Below are 15,009 nucleotides of genomic sequence, written 5' to 3'. Positions count from 1 at the left end.
GGCAGACCCTCAATTTTTTTAAGTTGCATGAACATTTTTTGGACTGCATGGACATTTGAAAAATATTTGATGAACTTTATTATAAAATTGAGCAAAACATTTCTCCATTTCAACAGAGTAATAGAAGAGGGAAAGAAATGTGCGCTAGGGAGCCAGCGTTGCTCCCGCATTGGGCCGACCCATTTAGAGCGCCCTTGAGGCGAGGGCCTCTTTTGTCTTGCTCCCTGGTTGTGGTGGATATGGAGCTAGCTCGGATCGACTCGTTAAGTGAACGAGCTAGGGGAATTTTTTTCGATCTATTCATCAAACATCATGCTAGCGTTAAAGAACACAAGAAGTAATAGAAGTTACATCCATGTTCATAGACCGCCTAACAACGACTAGAAACACTGAAGCGTGCAGAAGGCACACCGTCGTCTTTGCCCCTCCCTCATCGGAGTTGGATTTGTAGACAATTGGGAAGTGATCACGCTAAGACTCCAAAAGACCAACACACCACAACAACAACCGTCATCGATGACGAGAAGCATAGATGGGAAGGGTCCAACCTATAGGCACATGAACATGGAAGACACACATCCACACGTCATCTTCCGACGCTAAAGGCACCGCTGAGCCGGAGCCTAGGCAGGGAGAATAATATTCCATCTTCAAAAAGTTATCGCTGCCTCTTCTTAAGCAGGACATGAACTCTAAACAAGCTAAAAAATAATCTAAAATGAAGCAGGAGTCCTCATGACGGCAAGGACCGAGATCCACAACGTATTGGCGAAGCTACAACAAGGCTACATGGGTCATGATCCGCCTAGTTTTGTAGAATTTCCTCTATTATTATAGCCAAGCCATGGGCGAAGAAAAACCAACCATAGCAATCTCCAGCAGTTGGGCCTGCCCAATCTTTTGCTGCAAGCTCCGCCATTGCCATCGAGTCCCCATGGCCCTAAGGCCATCGGAGACGACGCAAATAAGCGGCGACACCAACGGGAGGCGTGGACACCCTTGTGTGGGAGTCACTCGTGACTAGGAAAGGATGAAGGAGGAAAGAGTTCCGTAAGTGAATGAGCCAACTCGACTTGATTCTTCAAGTTAACGAGTTCAAAGGATGGGCTGGCTGATTCGATAAAGGACCGAGTTGCCTTGCCAAGCTTGATATATATAGTACAACTTATTATCTATACAATATTATGAGTAATGCTACATCTACAAAAGGTTACTTAATTTTATTTTACAAAAGAAGTTGATGTGGGAGATTATGATTGGTAATAGGAGGATGAAGGGGCTCACCCTCAGTTGAATTGAGGGGGGGGGGGGGGTATAGTATGAGAAGTTAAATAAAACGTTTGAAATACTTTGTAGGTTTAACATTATTGCAATATTATTATCCATACTATAGCGCAACCAAATGTACATTGTTATAATTTTTTGATGAAACATGAAAGATCTAACACTGCCAATTCAACTTATATTATGAGCTACACGAACCTAACGAGTACTCCGTAACACAACTTGTAGAATGGTTCGCGCAAAGTAAAAACCTTTTAAACTCGACCAGGCTCTTTAGTGTGTGAGTACTATCAAGTTTTTTTAGATGTCAAGCCGATTTTCTGAGTAATTTTTAAACTCGTGGGTATCTGAGTTATTTTTCCAACCCAGCTCCTCCGGTGTTGCTTGCTACCGGACTAACAACAGGAATCAAAATGAGGTTACAAGATAATTATTACAAAATGCCTGGTTGAGTGATTAAGTTGAAAGTTTCCATAGGCTGCCAAGAATTCGTGCAGAGAATATCAATAATATGAAGGCCAATTTGGGCTGGCCTAGTATTTTTGTTTTGAGCACTTTGGGCTGGCCTAGTGGCCTCATAAGAAAAATAATGCCCTCAAGGCCTGTACTGGGCTGGCATACTCTCCAGCCCACTTAGAAATTCTCCTGGGCTTCGTATACAAGCTATAGTCCACATCTCCGCCAGTCCAGTTTCCCTCCATTCCCTCGCGGAGAAAAAAAGGGGGAACCGCGGAAGTTCGCCGGAGATGTCGTCGGCGGCCACGAAGCTCGCCAACGCGGCCGACGCTACCTCGGCGGAGGCCCAAACCCTCGTCCTGGTAAGAACCCCTTTGCCCCCCTCCCTCTCTCCCCCACCAATCCCACCTCCGATTTCATCCAGCAAAACCCTAACCCCTCCCAAAATTCCCCAAATCCGCAGGACATGCGCAAGGCGCTCAGCTCCATGAAGTCCCTCGCCGTGGAGTACGAGAGGGCCGGCAAGCCCGACAAGGCACGCCACCGCTCCCCATTAGCCCCCAAATCCCCCGCCTCCCCTGGAACCCCCTAACGCCCCCGAACTGCGTGGATTTCTGCAGGTGAAGCAGCTGGAGGACGCGGTGCAGGAGCTGGTGGCCTCGTACGAGGACTGCGCGTACCTCGCCGAGGCGGTGAAGAAGGTGCCCGTGGCGTACCAGCCGTCTGACCAGGTGCGGGCCGTGGCGCTTGTGTGTGGGGGCGTTCGAATTGGGGGCAAATTTGGGCTAACTCTCTGCACTCTGTTGGTTTGGGAAGGCGACTGATTTCAGAAAGCTCATCGAGTGGGAGGTTGAGAAGGTCAAGGGGGCCTCGCGATCGTCGGGACACAAGGATCAGCTCATACGACAGTTCAAACAGGCTGTTTGGGTATGTGCCTCAGAGAAGCCTCTTATTTCTGATTGTTCTGAAGATAATCTGCAATTGTGTGCTGTAGATGCATTTGCTAGGCGAGGTCCTTCACCAAAGATGCGCACGAAAGTTGTTTAACTTCCTTTGGGATACCTATGGCGAAGAATGTGTCTGTTTGTGTGTGATTTCGAAGTGCCTGACCTTTTGTGTGTTTGTGCTCTGTCTCTGCAGGAGGTTCACCATGCAGGTCAACCGATGCCTGGTGACGAACAAGAGGAACTTGTTATGACCAGCACCCAGAACAGCATCCTAAATATGCATTGCCCATTAACCTTGAAGCCTATCATTGAGTTGGAAAATCCAGTTCGCTGGTAAGCAGTCGGTGCCTGGTTTTGTTTTCATACTCTTATGAAATTTGTGTTGTCTGTGAGCATGCTTGAGCCATAATCGTTACTGTAAATGTTTGTTCAATGAGCACCCATTTCTTATCGTGTTCCCACCAGATAAAAACTGATCGAAGTTTTGTTTTCACACTGAAAATGAGCAAAGTTTGTAGGCACAATGCAATAGCTCATAGTGCCATTCTACTCCTGTTAGTATTTGCCTCTTAACCCTTTCAGTCTCATTGAAAGCACCAGATTTGGTTGTCCTTGTTTTTTACATGCATACTATAGAAAATTGTCAGAATTTGCTTCCTCATCGTGTAGGATCCGCATGCTGTAAGATAAGCTTGCTCTTAATCCTGCATGTCAATAGAATTACTTCACAACTGCGAATCGAACAACTGGCATTGGTATCAAATCAAACCACTAACTATTAATTTTGATTTATTTGCTCAAGCAAGGGGTTTCGCCAGTGGAAAGAATATGCAAAAGATGCTAGTAAATGCACACAGCCAAATATCTGCGGATGCTCAATTCCAAATGGGTTTGTAGCCCCACTGTGTAGGATCCACATGCTATAAGAAACGCTTGTTCTTAATCCTGTGTGTCAGTAGAATTAGTTCGCAACTGTGAATCAAGCAACTGGAATTGGCATCGATCAAACCATTAACTATTAATTTTGATCTATTTGATCAGTAAGGGGTTTCACCACTGGACGAAGTATACAAAAATTGGTAGAAAATGCAGATCGCCAAAATATCTATGGCTGTTCAATTCCAAATGGAATCGTTTCCCTATTGTGTAGGAGGATGCGTGTGTCATAAGAAAACCTTGCTCCTTCTGTTAACACATGCTTTGCTTCAGTAGAACTAGTCTGCACCTGTGAATCGAACAACCAGCATTGCTATCTAGTATCAAACAACTAGCTGTTGATTTTGATTTATTTGCTCAATTAAGTTTTTTTTACGAATGGACGAAATATGCAAAACGCTAGAAATCACACGCAGCCAACATATCTTCAAATGTCCAGTTCCAAATACTAACATGGTGATGTTTCCTTTCCCTCTGCAGCATGGATTGCAGGCACATATATGACAAGGATCCAATAATGAGCCACATCCGGAGGAGCAAAGCTCCGAATTGCCCCGTTGCAGGTATGCGCAGTTGCTCTCAGCACCCTTGTTCTCTCGTTTCACGAGGTCCCCTTACTCCAGTTCATCTGTTCAAACCAGGCTGCCCGGCGGTGCTACAAGTGGCGAGGATCTTCTGCGACACCTTCCTGCGTATGGAAATCGAGGAGCTACGCTCGTCGAGGCCGTCCGCTCCGAACACCACGGAGGTAGAGGATATCTCGGACCAAGGGGAGGACGAGGCAGAGGACCTGATGGACGATGACGAGGACGAGTGATTAGGCGTCTAGAGAGATGAACCTTGTTGGATGCTCGGTATTATGTAGGATGATGGTAGGTTTGGTACTTTGTTCAGGTCACACCTGTGAGCACACGGGTTCCACATTTCCATGGCGTCGGGTGTGTTCTGTGGGGATCGCGGGATTGATGTGTTCGTTCGCTCGTCTGATTGTTGTTTTTGATTGATTGGCGAAGTTACTCTTTGTTCTTGTCCATTCACAAATGATTTGGAAATAGGAAAGTAGTGGAAAGTTGAGCTGCTGTCCATAGTCATGCATTCGTTGCACCACGGATTGTGACAGAAAAAAGAAGAGAAGAGATCCATCCCTGGTGAAGCAAAGGGATCGAGGTCATAGGCATGAGAGGTCTCATCAGCGCGAACGAAGAGGCAAAGTGAACAGACAGGAGGATCCCTGGTCAAACAAGTCGACGAAAATAAAATGGAAGACACTATTTCCCTGCTGGGCCGTATGGACCTTGCTTTTGGTTCCTTCTTCATTTCGGCCCTTCCTTATTAGGGGCTTGTTATCTCTTCCCTTCGGGGCTTCTAAAGGGCCGTGCTCCTTCTGCCATCATACTTGTTTTTTTTTTAAAAAAGCACGTCAATGGCGGGCTTACGCCTGCTTGAACCATATATTATGAAAACATTGTAACCATTACAAATAAGAGATCATAGTTACATTGGGGGGATCGTAAGCAGTAGATCGAGCGATGATGTGGATTCCTTAGGTTTCATTCTGAAAAACCTTGGCGTTTCTTCGTTTCCAAATATTCTAAAGGATCCCCGAAATAACTGAGGATCTGATTTTATTTGTCAGAGTTCCATCCCAAATCTGGGTAATGGAGGCAGGACTGACCATCATTCATACGTAGTGTGAAATCAGTAGCCAACTTCCAAAAAAGCTTCCAATCAAGTGACCAAACTTGCATCTTGTATTGGCTGCATATACTATAGGATCACCTCAAAAGAAAAAGCTGCACGCCTATAGGAAAACAGAGAGGTTGCATACTTGCATTTGCATATATGCTCCAGCTACCCTTTATTATCCCGAAATAGGAAAACGGAAAGGTTGGATGCATCTTGGATTAACAAATGTGGATGTAGACATTGTTGCATCTAGTCATATATATACTCTTTTTTGACGCAGCCATTATTGGTCATTACCAGATGATGCAAAGCAAACCTGTTACATGTCTGGGTCCGAACCAAAGACACGTCCCGTCGTTTCCACATTAGCAAAAGCTGGTTTCAGAAATGCCATGTGGCCCTGCCGGAATTGCACCCCGTCTTTATATATGCAGGACCATTTGCAACTGAATCTCGCGGACGCCATTTGGTCGGGTGCGATGCGCGGCCCTCAAATCTCAATCAATCACGCTTTTACAACGGAATGAAACTGAAGATCATGTGTGCCACTCCTGTTGATGGGTATGGCTGATTGCATCATGAACATCAAACAAATATTGGTTACCGTTACAGATAGATGTTTCCATCACGGTGTGTTGATCTGCTGCACTGAAACAGCAAGAATCGTTCTATACGCTGCCTCATGCTGTTGCATATAAGCCGGGAAAGTGTAGGGGGTAGGCCAATACGGAGAAAGTGAAAGCAAGATGCTACGGGACAAATGGTTTCAGCTGAAAAATGAAAAGGCCCAAGCTGACATTTCCATAGTGTTCGGCATCCAAAACGGGTAGCTAGGTCCCTATCTGATTGCCTAGAGCACTCGCTTGTTTGATCGTGCCTCACGCCTCCGTTAAATATACAATATTTCCATTCTACTAGATTGCAAAGTTTCATTTTCATTTTGTCTGGACAGCCTAGCTATGTATAGCTAGCTAATGTGTCATTCTGCAGTCCAACAGCTAGATAGTAGTGCGTTTGGCTGTTGTAGTAATCGGTACTTGTTGGGTTGGATCCAGAATCATGTCCTCTTAATGCGTCAATGAAATGACTAAAGCGTCTGTCATTGGGCATTACTAAACAAATGTTAAAATTGCTACTAAACAAATAATATAAGGTTTTTGGGTTTGCAGGAGTTCAAATCAAGGAGAATACCATGCATGCATGGTATGTTGATCCCTACAAAAACTTTAAAAGATTGAGGATTTGATAATTTATGTTATTTGACTGCATCATAGCTAGGAAAACACGTGAATATTCGGAAAGACTAGGCGCATGCATGAATGCCGTTGTTGTTACTGAAACTCATGCAGAAGCTTATCTCGGTCCTGACGTGCTAGCAGACCCGTACAGTAGGTCCCTCCCCGTGCTACTTACTAGTTGGTGTGGACTGTGGAGTGGTTTGGGTGTCCCGCCATGTCCGGGAAATGCTAGCTTCGGAGTTTGAACAATGGTTGCTTGTTTGGCTTAGTTATTAAGCACTGTCCCGTACTAGCAATAAGCCAATGAGCCGTTACTGATCGACGTGGGCCACACCAGCTAGCCATGGATCATGTACATGCTTGATGCCTTGATGGTGCTTCCTGACTCCTGTCGATTTGCTTTGCCAAAGCGAGGAGGTCTAGGTGCGCACCATTTGATTGCTAAAGGGCAACAAGGAGTGGACACGCAGCCTTTTGCCAAACAGGGGATCAAAATCATCAGGTCGAGCATTCACCTACACTAGCGCCACGATAGGCATTTGCATTGTATGGACGGAAATTTCACAATCATCGTATTGGCCACCTCGAAGCCTTAAGATTCCCCTGATGGCTCTCGTGATCACAAACATCACTCAAGAGTGAAAACCCATGGCACACAAAACTAGTACAAACCATACATTTGTGTTCCAGTTAGGACCTGTTTGGTTCCAATAAGTCACCTGACTTATAAGTCAGGTGACTTAAAACCAGTGACTTATAAGTCATGCCTATTTGGTTGTCACCTGACTTATAAGTCACATGAGCACACATTCCCATCTTGTTTTTTTATGTAAAGATGGTGGGACCCATGCAAAAGGGGGTGACTTATAAGTTTTAAGTTGGGGTGGAGCAACTTATGACTTATAAGTTAGGGTGACTTATAAGTTAGGTTTGTTTGACAAAATAAGTCATTTTTTGCACTTTTCGACTTATAAGTTGATGACTTATTTGGAACCAAACAGGGCCTTATTTGCTGCCAATACGGCTCGAAGTGTGGTACCACAGAAGAGCAATACCATGAAACCGGGCGAAGTACACGAACGTCTTTCCATGAAACAATTTTGCTAGCTCCGATCGATACGACTGCATAGTTTTATTAGGGAAAGATAGGTGTTAACGCTGCTAGGCGATTACTATTTCATGTATGTTCCTTGTATGCCGGGAAAGTGTAGGGGGTTGGCCAATCGAGAGAAAGTGAAAGCAAGATGCTACGGGACAAAATGTTCAGCTCAAAAAAGAAAAAAGCCCCAAGCTGACATGCATCTCCGTAGTCTGTGTTCAGCGTCCAGAATACTAGATAAGCTAGATTAGGTTCCCTATCTGATTGGCTAGAGCACTCACTTAATAATCTTGCCTCGCACCCTTTTAGAGTAGTGCTAAATAGGAGAGAAGGTGCTAGATTGCAAAGTTCCATTTTCGTTTCATCTGGATACTGGATAGCCTAGCTAGCTAGCCGATGTGTCATCCTGTGATTCTTCAGATAGATAGTGCGTTTGCCAGTTGTAGTAATCGGTATTTGTTTGACTCAGATTCGTGTGCTCCTAATGCATTGACGAAATGACTAGAAGTGACTATCCATGAGGCACCATTGTACTCATTGGAGTGGTATTAGGTCTTACTATTTGGTCACGGTTTTGGATAGACGGGAAGAATATGCATGATGTCTTGGTATACTGAATCCTACTGGAATTAAGAACATATGAATATGTGATATATGGAATATCCTGAAAGACAAAGTGTACGCCCTTGTTGTCATTGGAACTCATGGAAATTTTCCCTGAAACTTCATGCAAGACCATTGAACTTTTCTCGAAAGTTTCCTACAAACCAAACATGTTTCAGAAGAAAAAGGAAATCTAAGGAGTAGGATATTGCAGATTAGTATGAAATCCATTCGACCGACAGAGAGCCCTGGTGCAAGCGATTTATTTCACCAGTACAGACTAATATCCGAAGATGTCCTGAACGTGCATCATCGGATCAAACATATGTGCATGCCATGCAGTAGAAACTCAACCATGCATGCATAGGCAACTAGTGGACGCGCATCTTTTTACCTCTGCATTGCATCAGTCTCAGGGAGCGGGGTCCTAGAACCTCGTCCATCTCATCGCTTTTGTGTTCGTGATGTGGTCATTCGTCCACTCACTACTCCATGCCTCTGCCTGGCAAGATCTGCTGGCCACTCGCAGCAGGCTAGCTAGCTGCGTGTGCAGCGCGCCCCCCGGCTTCTTCGGGAAAAATTCGGGCGACCCATTTCGTGTTCCCGCAGGCCCGGTCTTCATCGGTGCTTTGCTTGGGAGACTAGCCAAGGCCACGCCTAGGGTAGCATGGTCCAGCGAGGGGCGGCCGCTGCGTGATTGCACATTTGCATGCATTGCCTCCGCCATACCCTGTCAATCGCAGCATGACACGGCACACCAGCCCCCATGTACATTAAAAGGCATCAGGGGAAGGATCCGGCGAGAGCAGCTAGCAAGTCGGGGCCTGATCTTTATCCTATAGGAGTAGTTCGTGTGGAGTGGTTTCGGTGTCCCGCTATGTCCGGAAAATGCCTTTTAGTTTGCACATTTGGCTGTCTGTTTGGGTTAGCCATGGACTGCTGTCCGGTAACGAGGTTAACCATAGTAATATCATTTTTTGCACATTCTCCTGTTTGACACGAAAAATAATAAAAACAACAATGGTTGTCATGTTATTATCTCTCTACGCGCCAGGGAAATAAACATGCGGGCGTGCCAGTGTACTAAGTACACAAATAAAATTAGGGAAACTTGTATTTTATTAATCTCTCATCGGAGAAATAAATTACATGATCCCTTTACATAAGCGCTCAATGGCCTGCTAGCTCGACCGATAAGACTTGGGCGACTGTGAAGTTCTGGTTCACGGGGCCTCGGAAGGCTCCCGATTAATTACGTCCGCGAGCCAGAGCCACGGACCACCTCCGATTAAGCTGCTACAATGGTTGTCGTCTTCAAGTCTCGTCTTCTCCAAGTGCTCGGTGTAGATGATGGTGATGATGTGGTGGAATAGAAGAGTGGAGCAGTACGTCCGTCGCTCCGGCAATGCTTAGTCACATTCCTCCGGCTTGTCGATGTCCGATGATGAAGATGTCTGGCCTCGTCAGCTCAGACAGATGGTCGGCCTTCGCCTTGTCGGTGCCCGGCCTGGTGGTGTCCGCCTCGTCGGTGTCAGACACGGTGTGTCTTGCCTTCGCCTCGTCGGTGCCCGGCAAGATATGGATAGCTTTATCGGAAGAAGACATGTCGGTGAAGTGGCTTTGCCTCGTCGGAGCTTGGACAGGGTTTGGGGAGTGTGTTGATGTAGAAGTCGGAGTAGATTCGAGTGTCGTCGTGTGGAGGCGTTGCTTGAAGATGACGACAATGCGAGCTCGTCGATGTAGACCTCAGACCGTCGTGCCTCGTCGGTCTTGGCAGCGTTGGAGTATTTGTTGTCGGGGTGGCATGGGCCGCGCTCGGCTTAGACTTCTCGCCGGCCGGTTACTTCATCGAGGTGTGCAAGGGGGTACACCTTGCGGGAGTGATGGTTTGGGGAGACCGGCATCAGTGTAAAAACTGACGCACGCTCACAATGGCGTGGCTGGGGTGGTTGGCGCCTCGTCTTTGTTAGACGCCAAGTATTTGGCGGTCCGCCAAGACAAAGGTAGCGCTGTAGATGCCGCGTCGCCTTGGGCTGGTGCTAGGCCAAAGGGTGACCTGTACGCCGGCAACGTCGTGGACCTGTACGCCAAGGACCTGTTCTCCACGGTAGGTGCACCTCTCGAAGGAGTGACCGGTCTTGTACTGTGTCGCTGCAAACTTTGGTTCGACCAAAGATCTGTACGCCGTGAAGGGGGAAGCGAGTCCCGGGCCGCGTCATCACCGAGCTCCGGCTCCGCCCTGCCGTCACATCCAGGAAGCAAGACACCAAACCTGTGCACCGCGATCGGAACGCCATGGACCTATTCGCCACGGTAGGTGCACCTCTCGAAGGAGGGACCGGTCTTGTATTATGTCGCTGCAAACTTCGGTTTGACCAAAGATCTGTACGCCGTGAAGGGGGAAGCGAGTCCTGGGCCGCGTCATCACCGAGCTCCGGCTCCGCCCCGCCGTCACATCCGGGAAGCAAGAAACCAAACCTGTGCACCGCGATCGGAATGCCATGGACCTGTTCGCCACGGTAGGTGCACCTCTCAAAGGAGGGACCGGTCTTGTACTGTGTCGTTGCAAACTTTGGTTTGACCAAAGATCTGTACGCCATCAAGGGGGAAGCGAGTCCCGGGCCGCGTCATCACCGAGCTCCGGCTCTGCCCCGCCGTCTCATCCGGGAAGCAAGACACCAAACCTGTGCACCGCGATTGGAACGCCATGGACCTGTGTACCGGTGACCTGTTCGTTGTGACCTGTGCATCGTAACCTGTTCGCCGGGGACCTGTAGACTGCCATGTTAGAACAGCGTCAGGGCTAGCGGTTGGGCTGCGTCCTTGGCGAGCTCCGGCAGCTCCCGAGTCATCTTCAGCCAAGAACATGACACCTGAACATGAAAGGCTTGGTGTAGACGATCTCCGGCGGTGTCGGTGCAGTTTGCTGTTTCGGTGCAGTCATCTCCGGTGGCGGCGACGGGATCACACGAGTGTCGTCTCCAGTGACCGGCACGTACTCTCCGCGTAGCGCATGCATGCTAGAGGGAAGGAGACAGAAGAAAATAGATGTATTAGATCAAAATCTCACCCTTCGGGAACGTGAGCTTGGTGTCCATGTCGCTGGCGCGGGTGTTCTTGTCCGGCTGCGTTGGCCCGTCGATGCGATCTGGTCTTCTGCCGGCTGCGTGGCTGCGTAGATGTGTGGTGGATGGATGTGGGCGTTGGTGAATGGATGGATGTTGGAGGTGCGCGTGCTGGATGTTTGTGTGCGTGGGTTCTCCCCTCTCTGGCAGTGCGTGGATGTGCAGGGCGGCGGCGTCTACGCGTGCGTGTGTGCGCGTGAGCAGCCTGATGGCCGCGTGTGTGGCTGTGCCCCTCTCCGGTGTGTAGCCCGCCGCCGGCAGCCGCGTGCATGAGGGCGGCCTGGCGGCCAGCCCATCTGTGTGCACCTCCCCGTGCGCAGCCCTGCGGCGGCGCGTGTGTGGACGGCCTGACGGCCGGGTGTGTTCGCCCCGTTCGAGTCCTCGTGTGTGGGTCTTCATGGCGCCTGGGCATCAAGAGAGAAAAGAAACATACGTATCATATGGGCAGAAAAAGAAGAGCACCATACGACTTGGACATAACACAAAATGGCCAGGTGTGCGCCACCACCGGCGGCGCAACTTCCGAGCCTCGCAGACACGATCGGCGTCGTCCCCGGCCGGCTGGGGCATTGCCGCCGGACATGTGGCCTGCTTGTGCGAGGGCGCCGTCGGCTGCCACCATGGGCGCACGCTCTCCTGGGTGCCGCCTCTTTCTTGGCCGAGTGCTCGCTTGGCTGTCGATCTTTGAATCTTCGATCTGCATGACGAAGAAGATTAAAGAAGAATAGAGAGATGAATCAATGTGCATGGTTAGTTTTGAGTCTTGGCGTCGCGTGCGTGTGCTTGCTTGGGTTGATGGAGTGTGCGGCAGCGCGCATGGAAGAAGGCTCTGCCGGGCTTGCCGGCGGGCGTGCGTCGTCGTCGTGGTCGCAGCACGTCTACGGTGCAGTGGACGCCGGCGCGTCATCCGAGCGCATGGTCCTCCCTGGCGTGGCCTTTTGGCTTCCTTTTTTCATCACCGAGGGCGCAGGGGGCTCCTCTGCAGGCTCCTCCGTCCATCTGCTCGACGCTGCTGCCGTGGGCGCGTCCCCTCGGGGGTCCCCCTTGACTCGTGGTGGCTGCTTCTTATATAGGCAGGTGTGTGGCCAGAAGGGATAAGTCTCGCTCCAGAGTTGTTGAACCGGCGCTCCTGATCTCGTGGAGAGATGACAAGATAAGGATGCATTATCTCCTCTGAAGCTTATCCCCTGTGCGTGCATTGCAGCAGCTAGACCTACACACGGACACGGTCACGGCTGACACGTAGGGACCTGGCCTGATCAGCTTTCGTGGATAGTCAAGCCAACTAACTCGTCACGTTCAACGAGCTAGCTACATGCACGCATAGGATTTCCATCGTAATCATAACTTGTACGTGAGATGTGCCCATGCATAACTCTTTGCATGCCTACGTACCAACTAGGTGCTAGGTAATCAGGTTGATTAGATCAAGTATGTGTGGACATAAATAATCACTGCTCCGTGGTCTTGATGACCCTCTCCGATGAATATCAACATATTATTCTTGGTCATATTCATTCTTGCACATACATATTGACACCATTTTTTTTTATATTTCATAACAAAAATCCGCCAAAATGGCGTCGAACAAATGCCCCCCACCGAGTCGAGTTCGAGCGCGAAGCGAATCGGACTCGGGTTGGTGAAATTCAATTCGACGAAAGGGCGCATTAAAACCATGCAGCCGCCGTAACAAAAGAAAAATCCTGGTGCCATAGGCTACCCGGACATTGAAGATTTTGCGATGTCTATTTAGAACAGCCAGATATCTTCAAATTCGTTGCACGCCAGTGACATGCCAACTCCGCTAGCTGCGCTTTGTGATGCTCACTGCAGCCCCTCCAGAGCTAGTACAGAACCGGCTCTTTGTTTGTTGGGCTTGAAAGATTAAGACAAACGCCCCGCATCAGCTCATCCAAGAGTTCTCATGGCACGGAGTTGTTGTTTGCGAGAAGATCAGCTCAACAATTCACTTGGCCATCAACGTCTCTCCTGAGCATTTTTTTTACTCGCTCTCGTAGCATCGGGTAAAAGACGCCAAAAGTATGCATCATAATGGAGTCTCACCCACTGTATTTTAACTAGCTCTCAGAGGGAGAACCAGAGAAGGAATGGCATGTAAATATGCAGTAGTGCAATCGACAATGATCAATCCTCCTCAATGCTTCTTCCTAGCTACCTGTTCCATCATCAGGGCAAAAGAACATGAGGTGTGTTGGAGCAGCTACAAGGTAGATAACCATCGGGATACACGCATATGCACATCTCCAGCTTTTCCTAGCTCGCTTCTCATAGACACACGTACATGTATCTCTTCGTTAGCACAAGGAAGGAGAACATTGATGCCGCGTTGCCCCGCTTGAGCAAGTGCGCTGGCTTGGCGATAACTGGGACGATCATGGTGCACGGGAGCCCCACCACACGTACTTATAGTACTTATGATAACTTAGCGCCGCTCATATCGGCTGCATTATCTTGAGTTCGCTACCATGATCAATGAAGTTAGAACATGCATGCTTTTTCATACGAGCGTACGTGCACGTTACAACCCTTCCTCAGCTTTTAGATGTGAGAGAAAAAAACTGAGGAGCACCTGAGTACAATGGCCATGTACACATGCATCCAAGGTTCTTCACTTCACAGACTTGTAGCGTGTGGCACGATCTTGGCGACCACAATGGCAATGGGTCTCCTAACACAGCCGTTCGTATTGGCGCTTCCAACAACCCTCAACATTTAGCAGGCATAGGAGGTACACCAAACATTGGTCAAGGAGGTTGATCCCACAGCTTGGAGAAGGATCATGTTGATGTCGTGTGTGGAGAATACTGCAAACTAATTCATCCACACATGTATTTGATGAGGAAGCTTGTTGCGACCATGTAACAGCTATGGTGCTAGCCAACAAGACAACTTTACAGCATCTTCATTCGGCAGCGAAATACCATGCTTTGCGTTGAAGAAAATTTATCAGTCTAGTCGCGACCAAAGCTAACGTGGTGCCAGCCGACTTAACTGAAGGGTTTCACAGATTCACGCTGGCCGCACTGGCGCGTTGCACTGCTCCCGTGAAGTTGACGCGTTGATGTAGATGAGCCACCAAAAAGCCATTGGTGGGTCACCTCGTAATCATTGAGGCAACAGCAAGACGTTGTGGTCGAGGGAAAAAAATTTCTACACCGGAATGCCATCGGCACGACCATAACAGAGAGTGCCGGAATAGACATCGGCTCGCGTCGTTGTTGTTGAAGATACGGGTGCCGGAGTGCCGCGGCGGTGTTGTAGACACACGGGTGTTGCTGCTACCAGTGTTAACAACATATGTTGATGCAGATCAATAGTATGCCGGAATATCATCAGCGACATAATAGACGCACTGGGGTTGCTGCCCCCAGTGTTGGTGAAGTTTGTTGGTGTAGATTATTCGATGCCGAGATGTCGTCGGTGATGCCATGGACACACGGGTTCGCTGCCCCCAGTGCCGATGGGATGTGGTGGTGTTGAAAGCTCTATGTCGGGATGTCGTCGACGACCCTGTGAACACATGAGTGTTAACCCCGAATGTCGATGGAGCAGGTTGGTGAAGCCAAGACGCCGTCGGCGATGTCGTGGATGAACTGATGCAATTGCCCCCC

General features: G+C 48.7%; 1 protein-coding gene across 1 annotated transcript; it reads left to right on the top strand.

Moving 5' to 3' along the window:
- Window positions 1–1,953: 1,953 nt before the first annotated feature.
- Window positions 1,954–4,644, top strand: LOC125538963 (E3 SUMO-protein ligase MMS21). Its single transcript, XM_048702293.1, has 7 exons — window positions 1,954–2,102; window positions 2,204–2,275; window positions 2,361–2,471; window positions 2,557–2,667; window positions 2,881–3,020; window positions 4,104–4,186; window positions 4,265–4,644. The coding sequence occupies exons 1-7, from the start codon at window positions 2,031–2,033 to the stop codon at window positions 4,438–4,440; spliced, it is 765 nt and encodes a 254-aa protein (XP_048558250.1). The 5' UTR covers window positions 1,954–2,030; the 3' UTR covers window positions 4,441–4,644.
- Window positions 4,645–15,009: the final 10,365 nt, after the last annotated feature.

The sequence above is a fragment of the Triticum urartu genome, chromosome 1 (assembly GCF_003073215.2).
Source record: "Triticum urartu cultivar G1812 chromosome 1, Tu2.1, whole genome shotgun sequence".
In the NCBI taxonomy this organism is placed as follows: Eukaryota; Viridiplantae; Streptophyta; class Magnoliopsida; order Poales; family Poaceae; genus Triticum; species Triticum urartu.
This window is presented reverse-complemented; position numbering and strand designations above follow the sequence as displayed.

What these genes read in the sequence shown, in the direction of transcription:
- LOC125538963 (XM_048702293.1), top strand. Translation starts at nt 2,031, where the DNA reads ATGTCGTCGGCGGCCACGAAGCTCGCCAACGCGGCCGACGCTACCTCG. An exon ending in TTGGAAAATCCAGTTCGCTG is followed by an intron (nt 3,021 to 4,103) that starts GTAAGCAGTCGG and finishes TTCCCTCTGCAG; the next exon opens with CATGGATTGCAGGCACATAT. An exon ending in TCCGAATTGCCCCGTTGCAG is followed by an intron (nt 4,187 to 4,264) that starts GTATGCGCAGTT and finishes TGTTCAAACCAG; the next exon opens with GCTGCCCGGCGGTGCTACAA.